The sequence below is a fragment of the Xyrauchen texanus genome, chromosome 3, assembly GCF_025860055.1.
Source record: "Xyrauchen texanus isolate HMW12.3.18 chromosome 3, RBS_HiC_50CHRs, whole genome shotgun sequence".
Lineage (NCBI taxonomy): Eukaryota > Metazoa > Chordata > Actinopteri > Cypriniformes > Catostomidae > Xyrauchen > Xyrauchen texanus.
Window position 1 is genome coordinate 59,831,256 of NC_068278.1, and position 12,777 is coordinate 59,844,032.

The following is a 12,777-nucleotide window of genomic DNA, read 5'->3' on the forward strand; positions in this document are numbered from 1 at the left end:
TTCCTTCCTCAAGCTTCTCACGAGACACGCTTATTCAGTTCTGCCCATCGGATTGAGGTCAGGGCTTTGAGATGCCACTCCAATACTTGACTTTGTTGTCCTTATTTTGCCAGAACTCTGGAGGTGTGCTTGGGGTCCCAATGACCGAGTCTGATGTCTTGAGATGTTGCTTCAATATATCCACATAATGTTCCTTCCTCATGATGTCATCATCTATTTAGTGAAGTGCACCAGTCCCTCCTGCAGCACCCCCACAACATGATGCTGCACCCCCATGCTTCACGGTTGGGATGCTGTTCTTCAGCCTTTTCCCGCCAAACATAACGATGGTCACTATGGACAAACAGGTCAATATGTGTTTCATCAGACCAGAGGACATTTCTCCAGAAGTCAGATCTTTGTCCCCATGTGCACTTGCAAACTGTAGTCTGGCTTGTATTATGGTGGTTTTGGAGCAGCGGCTTCTTCCTTGCTGAGCCTTTCAGGTGATGTCCATATAGGACTGGTTTTGCTGTGGATCTAGATACTCGTCCACCTGTTTCCTCCAGCATCTTCACAAGGTCCTTTGCTGTTGTTCTGGGATTGATTTGCACTTTTCACACAAACTAAGTTCCTCTCTAGGAGACAGAATGCGTCTCCTTCCTGAGCGGTGTGATGACTGTGTGGTCACATGGTGTTTATACTTGTGTACTATTGTTTGTACAGATGAACGTGGCACCTTCAGGTGTTTGTAAATTGCTCCTAAGGATGAATCAGACTTGTGTAGATCCGCCATTTTTTTTCAGAGGTCTTGATTTCTTTAGATTTTCCCGTGATGTCAAGCAATTTGACACCGAGTTTGAAGGTAGGCCTTAAAATACATCCACAGGTACACCTCCAATTCAGTACACCTCCTATCGCCAAAACTATCATTTGCTAACATTAAATCTGTGGAGTGGTTAAAATAAGTTTTAATGACTTTAACATAAGTGTATGTGAACTTCTGGGATCAACTGTATCTTAAATAATGTGGCTTGTTTCATGCCTTGATGATGTCATCAGAAGGAAAAGTCAGAGGTGTTACATTTTGATAAAAGATTACAAAGACGTATATTTTGATTCTGATGAATTGTTCACAGTAAGACCAGGAACAGAAGGAGTAGGGAAAGAGTCGATTGGATTAGCAGACCATGAGTAGGAATCAAAGTGAAATGCTGCTGGTAAGACAGGTGATGAAGAGAGACAGACAGATGTCTGTCTCAGGTGTGTTAATCTGTGTGCTCTGAGCGTTAGACAGGTCTCTGCTCCTCCTGTCTCTCTCTCATAATAGGATTTGGCCCATTAGAGGGTGATTACAGAGCCTGTGCAATTACAGCCGCATGTGAGCGTGCAGGGCTGCGAGGGCTCGTCTCACATCCCACAGAGTGCCCGGGCCGCCCACCTGTGCCCCACCTGTGCCCCACCTGTGCCCCACCTGTGCCCCACCTGTGCTGCTGCTGCTCAACTCTGGTCACATTGGACAATTAAACATGAATGATGAACCAATCGTTTCTTTCTTTCAATAATGTGGAATGAATTCAATCATACTTTCAGATTTTCAAAATGTCGTAATAAAAACAACAAAATTAGTATTTTAATTTAGTATTAGTAATTAATTTCCTTCTCTCTCCTCGCAGGATTCTGGTACAGCCCCGAGTGTGAGTTTGTACGTCACTGTATTGATAAGTCGCAGGAGAATGTAGAGGGTCGCGTGCAGCTGTCTGTGTTTAAAGGTCACGTGTACATCCTCGGCCGCAAGTCACCTAAATCACTTTACAATGAAGAACTTGTTAGGTAAATATATACCTCTGTGTCTTCATCTTAACGGATACTCATTTAAACCGCACACTTCACACACTCAAACACCACATACAACAAACATCCATGCCATTAACTTGGTTTTGGACTTGTACTTTGCTAAACCATGTTTTGTTTTGTTGTACAAGTACTATGATATTGCCCAGTTTAATGGACATGTACCATGGTAATAGTGTTTTTGGACATAATACAATGGTAAAACCATGTTTTTGGACAATTTACCATGGTAATACAGTGTGTTTGGACATAATATAATGGTAAAACCATGTTTTTGGACAATTTACCATGGTAATACAGTGTTTTTGGACATAATACAATGGTAAACCCATGTTTTTGGACAATTTACCATGGTAATACAGTGTTTTTGGACATAATATAATGGTAAAACCATGTTTTTGGACCATTTACCATGGTAATACAGTGTTTTTGGACATAATATAATGGTAAAACCATGTTTTTGGACAATTTACCATGGTAATACAGTGTTTTTGGACATAATACAATGGTAAACCCATGTTTTTGGACAATTTACCATGGTAATACAGTGTTTTTGGACATAATACAATGGTAAAACTATGTTTTTGGACAATTTACCATGGTAATAGTGTTTTTGGACATAATACAATGGTAAAACTATGTTTTTGGACAATTTACCATGGTAATAGTGTTTTTGGACATGATACAATGGTAGAATCATGGTAATACCCGATTTAATGGACATGTGCCATGTTAGTATTATGGTTTTGAACACGAATCATCACGGTATTCCCATCTGATATTCCCGTCTTCACTGTACCATGGTATTTCCGCAGTACTTTTGTAAGGAAATTGCCTCTGCGTTTATAAATGCTCTGAGAAGGAAACTGTCTCTCTCGCTCTTAGTGGATGAACAGTGATGTCATTCAGGTTTGACCTCTGTGTGGCCTCAGGGCAGCTCAGCTCGTCTCCGTGTTGTCCAGATCTCAGGTCCATATGCCCGAACGCTGCTAATGGCCTTTCAGCTGTGGAGGATGTGCGTTTGGGGGAAGTTGAGTGTTTCATGGCAGTTAAGCGTGGAGGCATGCGGTTGAAAGGTCGAACCCTCTCTTCGTCCACTCGTTTAGCTCAAGGGGACAGTGAAGCGTCACGTTGCATGACTTTTACGGGACGCTTGAACAGAACTTCTAGGCAAAGTGTCCCATGAAAGAAGCTTATTGTTATTGTGTGCTGAACACATTTGTCAACTTCTATTATTGCACAAGCTTCCTCTCCCTACATAAGCAAACTGAAGTGGAAACTCATCAGTGGAGAGAGATACGAGTCAGCTAGAGGATTATTTGCCCATTTTGTAGGGCTGGGTAAAAATATCGATTTTCAGATTAATTGCGATCTTCATTTGAACGATCCCAATATCGGTTCTTAAATCTTAAGATCAGTCTTTTACTCTGTGTGCAACCCTTTATTTACTATATGCGACCAAATTTAGCTTCATGTGACGATAAATGTCTGTGATTCTCAACTGGTTGGTAAATGTTGAGATTTTAGTGACTGAGTTGAAGTTCAACAGCGAGATTCAGCGAGAGCAAAAATTGGGTTAAGCTCCGTGTAATGTGTGTCCAAAGATGAGATCCACACAATCCATTTGTCATTGAATAGGGGTATTTAATTGTAATCACACACAGCACGGATGTGGTAAAGTAGCTCTCGTTAATATTCGCTCAAACGAAACGCTTCTGTGCATGGCCGTTTCTAGGCATGGGCGAACTAGGCGGTTGCCTAGGGCGCCACCAGCGGGGATGGCGCCAAAGAAGAGGCCTCTGCCATGCCACCCCTCACCCCTCGATGGGGCGCCAATAGGGATCTCGCCTAGGGCGCCAGAATGGTCTGAAACAGCCCTGCTTCTGTGAGACGCTCTCTGAACTGACTCTATTCTTAAAGAGACAGTACTGTTTTTGCACGCTTAAAGTATGCATGCTAACAATAAATATGAAGTATGTGCAATTTCAAGCAATCATATTTATTGATATGGATTTTTGACATTTCGAAAAAAGCTGAAAGGATGAAAAGCTAATGATAAAATATAATTTGTAAAATTATAATTGTCATAATGTTCCCAGTAGGTTGCATGTATTAGCCGATTAGCCGAGAGAGAATGTCTTTCATATGTAAGCAAAATTATATGTTACATTATAACCGGAATACTCCCAAAATTAATCGGAAACGTATCGAATTGGAAAATACCCAATTAATACCGTACCCTACCATTTTGAGTCAATTCCAAAATTTCTCGACAGTGTTGTTGACGTACAGTATAATACACATTTTCTGTTTTTAAATGTTTTTATTTTTTGCTTTGTTTTTATGGTGTAAAATAAGTGTTAATATAAATCTCATTTGAATTTATTGCATTTATAAATTAGCATTTTATTGGCCATCAGCCACCCTGATCAGATATCGGTTTTGGCATCCGCCTTTGAAAAACCCATTTGGTCAACAACCGTCACAACTGGTGATTTTGTTTCGTGTGTTACGAATCTGAAAGTGGCTAATTCCATTCTTAAAGGTTTTTTAATTATTATAGTTATTATAGTTATTCAATTCAAATTTAAATAATTGAACTCTTCTTTTTCTCATCAGTATGGATGTTCAAGGCGACTACGACCCGTGTGACGCCTCTGGATTCATCAAGATCAACGCTGTCAGGTGCTTCAATCTGAATGAATGACGATCTGACGAAGAGAATTGAATGTGTCTGTATTCATTCATATTTAAACCTGCTGTTTTTACAGTTCTGGTATTCTGTGTTTTAGGCTGAGAGAACACAACCGCCTGCAGGGAGCCGCACAGAAGAAGCAATGAATGATTTATACTGATTCAGGTGTCTGAAATCGTGATTTTTGACTGACCGAGCGTCAGTTTATTCGAAACAAACTGTCTAAACTGTTACATGTAGCTGTGATTTAATTGACTGTTACATCGCATGAAACATGTACAAACTGTTTCTGAATGCTTCTGATTAACATTGATATTCAAGTGCACTGAGTTGGCATGTATGCTGTGATTATATGATTAATACCATCTATAAAATAATATTTATAAAGTGGATTTTTCAGATTTTACATTCAGATTGGTTGAACCCAATTCAAATGAGAAACACATACCGTGTCTGCACGTTATATAGACTTTGCTCCAGGAGTGGACTGGCCATAGGGAGAACTGGGACTTTTCCCAGTGGGCCGGGAAATGGGCGGCGATTAGCTGAAATGAGCTGGCGTGTTATGCGTAACGGGCCGTGACTGGCTGAAGACGATATGCAGAAAAGAACAGCGACAAACACCCTAAAGCTCAACAAATTTTGGGCCATTTTTGTTGAGAAATTTGCTAATTTCTCTTCCCAGTCCACCCATGCTTTGCGCTCCATTGCCTCTCGTTTAGCGAGAACGCAGACATGTGCGACGACGTTTAATCTTTTGATGCATTCCAAAGTTTGGTGAACTCTGACCCTCAAGATATTTGACCAATAGAGGGCCCAAACATCACAGATTGACCTCTTGACTCAATACGAATAATACATAAAGAACTTCAAAATGACATGATTTGGCAGGAAGTTGGAGTAGTTCACATTTTGAATTTAAGATTGGTTAAAAACAGAAGCCCTAGAGTGACATCACATCCTGTTGCCCACTTGTGTTGCAGCGTCCAAAGTAATTTTACATACTGTATTTAAAGGTTACCTTAAAGTTAATCAACTGTATTACTTGGCAGATTGATTATTAGCTGTGACGTCTTGTATTTTGGCAGAGCTGAAGACGTCCCATACAGTACCCCTATATTGTTCCTGTCGTCTAGAGGACAGGAACCTCACTCTGAATATACAGATTGAGCCACATTGAGAGCCTTGTATCTTTGGGAATGAACCATATAGAGCCTTCAACATTTACATGTAAAAATAAATATTTATTCTGAGCTAGAATTAAAAAGGATATTAAGATATATTTAATACTTCTGGAGTTATAGGCCCTCAAACTTTGGAAAAACAACATAAAAAAGTGCCTTCTCCCATTTTTGGACTCTCACCATTGGGATATAATGCAACAAGAGGTGCTGGAGTCAACTGGTTTTAATAATAGATCTCCCAAATCTCTGTGGAGAACAAAAACCAAGACGCTGACACCTTTCTACGGTTATTTTTTAGACCTGTAGTTTGGCTCCAAAATCATAGGCGGAAATTGCCATTTTGACCCCTACTATACAAAATAATGGATTACTCCGTCAATATTGATCCATGGCATTTAATATTTCAGCTTTCAAAATCATTTATGTGTTACTTTTACCAGTAAAATTATTATAAAAACAAAATCTTGAGCTGGGAAGGGTTAGGTTTTATGTGTTGTATCATATTCTATCATATTATGCTGTTTTATAAACACAATAACTCGAACCTGTGCATTACAGTGATTGTATAACAGTTATAGAGGTCTTTAGACATCCCTGCTTCACATGTTCACCTTTCATGATTTATTGATTTAGTATAGTATATCAGGACGGTTGCTGCACTACCTGCACTCATTGAATATTCTTTAGCGGTGGTGTGAACGAGGAGCCGGTCGAGAAGACAGACCAGCAATTCCCCCCTGCCCCACTGGTTGTTATAGATGGCAGTGGATGTGTCCGGGCTTTCATCCTGACCAGAACCCCCACCTTAGCTGCTCAATTACACCGCAGGCGTCTCAATCCACTCCTCCAATTATCACACTGGCCCTTTTATATACAAATTGCTGCACGATCACTCCAGCCAGCAACAATTTCAACATATTTTCTGCAGAGTTGAAGCTTCTGTTGATTTAGTTACTCAAGCGGAATGAGGCCAGACATGCACCCTTAAACCATGTCCACAATAGCATACCTGCATACTACACATGCTATGTCTGTGTACTCTCAACAGTATGCACATTTTCTTATCTTACTGCTATTAAATAAGACTGCCAAAAAGTCAAGACATTTTTACACAAAATCTGAAAAAACAATCATCTATTTCCAAGATGCTAACTGTACGCCACTCTATCGCAAGCTCTTTCGAAATGTAATCACATGCAGGATACGAATTATAGATAGCAACAATTACATTTTCATTAGTTAAAATGCTATTTCTCGATTTCAGGAATGGAATTACTACCAGTGAACGTGCTAATTATCGATCTCAATAATGACTTTTGCACTGCAGTAAACATTTGAATCCTTTATTCTGTCATTACTTGCGTATATATCCATTCTTGATATCAAAATTTAAATTTTAACTAGTAAAAAACAATTGTATCTAGTAAAAAGTTTGATTGTCACTGGTATCTTACTACTTTAATTACTCCTCAATTTAATGATATTTGAAATCAATTTCCAGATATCTGAAATTAACATTGCCACTTGTGAAAAACAAATTATGGGCCTACAGTAGATATTAAAAACATTAGCATTTTACTGGTTGTAATTCAACGGTTTATAGGCCTATCAGGAATTGACATTTCACAACAAAATAATTAATGATATAAAAATATTTCTGTTTGGAATTCAAACTAAAACAAATTATAGATATCAGTATTTGCGTTTTGAACAGGAGTGAATGGCAGATCATTGTGAAATTCTACTAGTGAAAATGCGGTTACCAATCAATGTTATATCAATGCTAAATAGCCTAATGATAATTTTATTATAGATATCTATAATTCACATCCTGCACTTGATTAAAAGTCAGTTTGGTTTGCTATATTGGTTGGCACATACCACTTACTGAATGAGCGAATCTGTTTGCGTTACCAATGTCTGACAGGGAACTGTTCAGGAAACCTGTTTGGTGACGCTAGTAGCGCAAAAACGACATACTTCACTTTTGAAGGGCTGTTTGAAATGGTCTATAAGCTCATTCAGGTATTCCATACATACAGAAAAAGTGCACAGTGCGCATAGTATACATACTGCAAGATTTGTGCCAGTAGTATGGCATCATTAAACCGTGATCAATGGGAACACGTACATGGAAACATGTAAATGCTTCGGCACTGGCGAAGAGACCAGAGGCCATTCTTTTTGAATGGATGTCTGGAGGAGATGCTTCATTATGCTGAATAAACTGTTTTTGTGACAAAACCACTCATCACTTAATGAAATGACCACCTGTCAGGGAATCTTCAACATGTTTGACACTAAACAGTCCATTTGGAATGAACAATGTGAGGAGTTTACTGTGATAAAATTGCTATTTTATAAAGGAAGGCGCGGACAATTTTGCGACAGGTAGGTGTTCGTTTACGGCTCTCATTTGTTTTGATGATATCCGCAAACGGAGACTTACTGTCGTAACACGCTTGACCGTTATGCTCTCTGCCGGTAGAGTCGCAGAGTTTGTTATCTCTAATCATAGCCATTAAACTATCTGCCTTTCTGGCATTTGTTCCTGGTCATTGTTGGAATGAGATCATGGTTATTTTGTTGTCAATGACAGGATGTTTTGTCGTCACAGACAGACAGCGTCAGACTCTACCTGTCAGTCAAGGTATGAAAGCATCGCGAGCCGTCCAGGTGAATTAATGAGCCGTGACCTTTCTTCAATTACGTCTCATTAACCGCTGCCCCGAGGGAATTTGGGACACAATGGGAAGACATGAGAATTAAGAGTTGACACTGAAAACGAACCCTAATGGGGTTATTCTGCTGTCAGTCAAAATCAGACAAAGACCACAGTGTTCTGAACAACATTGTTAGACACAGAAAACGAGAAATCAACCGTTCAGTCCAGTTATGTTATTTATAAATAAGAATAGCTTTTGTCATTTTGAGCAGTGTAGGGGAGTATCTAACTAAAAGTAGCGGCGCTATTAACTCATTTTTCAGAAGTGTGACAGTAGTTCAGCTATTATCATTATAGTGTTTATTTTCTAACAAGCTCCATTTTCCAGCAATTAAAACACTTCATTTGTCACATTATGTGAACCAAGCGGGTAATCAAAATCACCTAAACTGTCCTCTCTCTTTCGGACAGTTCAAATAAATGATCTGGTTAAAATAAACGATTGGCTTGTATTGAGCGTTGGGAACTCCGAATCTTTTTAGTGAGTCGGTTTGTTCGTATGATTTGTTTACATAAATGATTCACTTGAGCCCTGCATGGCATTAAAGTGACTTTGCCTTCTTTTTTGAAGCAAAGTATTTTTTATTAAATATTTAATTGCCCTCCTAGGCTTTCCCCGCCTTTCGAGACCTGGGAGGGAAAGGGCAAGGCGGAGCAACAGTGAGAGAGAAAGAGGAGAGTGAAAGTAAATTGGTTCCCAGACACGCTGTCACCTGGTCCTTGACCACTTCTCCACCCTGTGTTGGACGACAGCCGCTGCTCCCTAGGTGGACCGGTGCGACCCCTCTGACCCCTCACGGATGAAGCACCCCCGCGTTCTGGCGGCATCTAGCGAACCTCTAAGCCCCTGTAAGTGACTCCACTGGTCCAGGCGGTGGTAGCGAGCCCCTCCTCCCCTCGTGGATGGCGACCATTCCGCCACATCGAGGCGGCCGGCAGCGACTCCTCCGTCCCCCGGCGGACGGCCGTGATTGCTCCTTTGGGTCGACGGCAGTGGTGAGGACTCCACGACAACGCATCCCTCCTCCCTCCCGGGGTTCGGCACCAATGTAGCACAGTTCAAATGGCTGAGGAGGAGGCGGGAACCGGCTGAACAGTCAAAGTAATCGTAAAGTAAACAGTCACGGTAGCTGTGTGTGGCTCTCTCTCTCCCAAACTGCCACATCCGGCTTGGCCTTATCGCTTTCCTCAGCTGATTAGCATGATTGGGGGCCAGTCATGCAGACTCACGGCCTGGCCCCGCCCTCCTCCTCATCACACTCACCTTTTGGCATTTTTCTTTCTTGCATTTTTCATGCTTGATGTTCCTACAAAATTCTTGTGGATTGTGTTTAAGTGCATTACACAGCAACTTAGGACTCGGCAATTAATATATAGAATATTCACAATATTGTCACGCTGATTTTGCTGGCAATGTAAAATTAAGTAATATCATGAATATTGCGATTATTGTAGTGTGCTTTTTATTTGGACACTATGTTTTCTAAAGAGTGCGTCATTAGACTAAGCGTCTTCCTTCATGGTGTCCTGCCATTTTATCCACTTACAAAAGAGGACTATTGGACATTAGTGAATCATCTTAAGGAGACAGTGGTATGAAAAGTGCCATCTTACAAAGTTTCACTAGTATCAGAATGGCATTCAAAACAGATTAAAGTGCAACAAGAATTTGTTATTTTTTATTTTGTTATTGACTGGTTAAGTGCTCATGGAAAAGATGTTTTGGCTGTTTCTGGAAGACAGAATGTGAGTCAGATTCACAGATGGAGTTTGGAAGGTAATTCCACCAAGTCTACAAGGTGACGTTCCTTAGCCGACCGCAGGCTTCTGGTGGGCATCGCTCTGCAGAAATGATTGTAGGAATGCTGGAGCAGACCCAGTGACTGTTTCAGTCTGATTCAGACTGTATGCCTGAATCAGAAGCTTGAATTTAATACGTGCATCAACCGACAGCCAGTGGAGAGAGACAAAGAGTGGTGTAACATGTGCTCTCTTTGGTTAATTAAAACCAGACATGCTGCTGCATTCTGGATCATTTGGAGAGGTCTAATAGCACATGCTGGGAGTTCTGCAATGAGAGTGTTACAGTAGTCCAGTCTAGAGATGACAAGTGACAGAACAAGCAGTTGTGTGGCATGTTCAGAGAGGATTTGTGTGGCATCTTTGTGATATTGTAGAGTGCCTGTTTAATGTTTTCTGTACAGTAGACTCATGAACAGAGATGTTAACCAGTTCCAATGATTCCTTCAAGTCTTTATCTGTCACTCTAGGGATCTTGTTTACCCCATTGATCATTCTGTGGTGTTCCCATTGAGTCATCTTGACTGGACGGCCACTTCTAGTGAGAGAACCTATAGTACTAAATCATCTCCATTTATAGACAGTTTGTCTAACTGTGGACAGATGAATATCTAACGGCCACTTCTAGTGAGAGTACCTATAGTACTAAATCATCTCCATTTATAGACAATGTGTCTAACTGTGGACAGATGAATATCTAACAGCCACTTCTAGTGAGAGTACCTATAGTACTAAATCACCTCCATTTATAGACAGTTTGTCTAACTGTGGACAGATGAATATCTAACGGCCACTTCTATTGAGAGTACCTATAGTACTAAATCATCTCCATTTATAGACAGTTTGTCTAACTGTGGACAGATGAATATCTAACGGTCACTTCTAGAGAGAGTACCTATAGTACTAAATCATCTCCATTTATAGACAGTTTGTCTAACTGTGGACAGATGAATATCTAACGGCCACTTCTAGTGAGAGTACCTATAGTACTAAATCATCTCCATTTATAGACAGTTTGTCTAACTGTGGACAGATGAATATCTAACGGCCACTTCTAGTGAGAGTACCTATAGTACTAAATCATCTCCATTTATAGACAGTTTGTCTAACTGTGGACAGATGAATATCTAACGGCCACTTCTAGTGAGAGTACCTATAGTACTAAATCATCTCCATTTATAGACAGTTTGTCTAACTGTGGACAGATGAATATCTAACGGCCACTTCTAGTGAGAGTACCTATAGTACTAAATCATCTCCATTTATAGACAGTTTGTCTAACTGTGGACAGATGAATATCTAACGGCCACTTCTAGAGAGAGTACCTATAGTACTAAATCATCTCCATTTATAGACAGTTTGTCTAACTGTGGACAGATGAATATCTAACGGCCACTTCTAGAGAGAGTACCTATAGTACTAAATCACCTCCATTTATAGACAGTTTGTCTAACTGTGGACAGATGAATATCTAACGGCCACTTCTAGAGAGAGTACCTATAGTACTAAATCATCTCCATTTATAGACAGTTTATCTAACTGTGGACAGATGAATATCTAACGGCCACTTCTAGTGAGAGTACCTATAGTACTAAATCATCTCCATTTATAGACGGTTTGTCTAACTGTGGACAGATGAATATCTAACGGCCACTTCTAGAGAGAGTACCTATAGTACTAAATCATCTCCATTAATAGACAGTTTGTGTAACTGTGGACAGATGAATATCTAACGGTCACTTCTAGAGAGAGTACCTATAGTACTAAATATCTAATGGCCACTTCTAGAGAGAGTACCTATAGTACTAAATCATCTCCATTTATAGACAGTTTGTCTCACTGTGGACAGATGAATATCTAACGGCCACTTCTAGAGAGAGTACCTATAGTACTAAATCATCTCCATTTATAGACAGTTTGTCTCACTGTGGACAGATGAATATCTAACGGCCACTTCTAGTGAGAGTACCTATAGTACTAAATCATCTCCATTTAAGACAGTTTGTCTCACTGTGGACAGATGAATATCTAACGGCCACTTCTAGAGAGAGTACCTATAGTACTAAATCATCTCCATTTATAGACAGTTTGTGTAACTGTGGACAGATGAATATCTAACGGCCACTTCTAGTGAGAGTACCTATAGTACTAAATCATCTCCATTTATAGACAGTTTGTCTAACTGTGGACAGATGAATATCTAACGGCCACTTCTAGTGAGAGTACCTATAGTACTAAATCATCTCCATTTATAGACAGTTTGTCTAACTGTGGACAGATGAATATCTAACGGCCACTTCTAGAGAGAGTACCTATAGTACTAAATCATCTCCATTTATAGACAGTTTGTCTAAGTGTGGACAAATGAATATCTAACGGCCACTTCTAGTGAGAGTACCTATAGTACTAAATCACCTCCATTTATAGACAGTTTGTGTAACTGTGGGCAGATGAATATCTAACGGCCACTTCTAGTGAGAGTACCTATAGTACTAAATCACCTCCATTTATAGACAGTTTGTCTCACTGTGGACAGATGA

The 12,777-nt window shown here is 40.0% G+C and overlaps 1 protein-coding gene and 1 long non-coding RNA gene across 3 annotated transcripts in view; one reads left to right on the forward strand and one right to left on the reverse strand.

The window, feature by feature from the left end:
• The window catches only part of LOC127625479 (argininosuccinate synthase), a 26,269-nt gene extending 21,355 nt beyond the window's left edge, over window positions 1-4,914 (forward strand). The window contains exons 13-15 of the mRNA XM_052100791.1: window positions 1,656-1,812; window positions 4,453-4,518; window positions 4,626-4,914. Of these exons, the coding sequence (XP_051956751.1) occupies window positions 1,656-1,812; window positions 4,453-4,518; window positions 4,626-4,674 (272 nt within the window). The 3' untranslated portion in view covers window positions 4,675-4,914. The remainder of the gene's footprint in view (window positions 1-1,655; window positions 1,813-4,452; window positions 4,519-4,625) is intronic.
• Window positions 4,915-11,157: 6,243 nt separating this feature from the next.
• Window positions 11,158-12,546, reverse strand: LOC127625726 (uncharacterized). 2 transcript variants are annotated; one of them, XR_007968354.1, is made up of 3 exons: window positions 12,378-12,546; window positions 12,035-12,206; window positions 11,158-11,476 (listed from the first exon to the last, which is right to left on the reverse strand). It is a non-coding gene; the product is annotated as an uncharacterized LOC127625726 (long non-coding RNA). The 2 variants fall into 2 exon arrangements; XR_007968353.1 differs by having other exon boundaries at window positions 11,158-11,562.
• Between the last annotated feature and the right edge of the window lie 231 nt (window positions 12,547-12,777).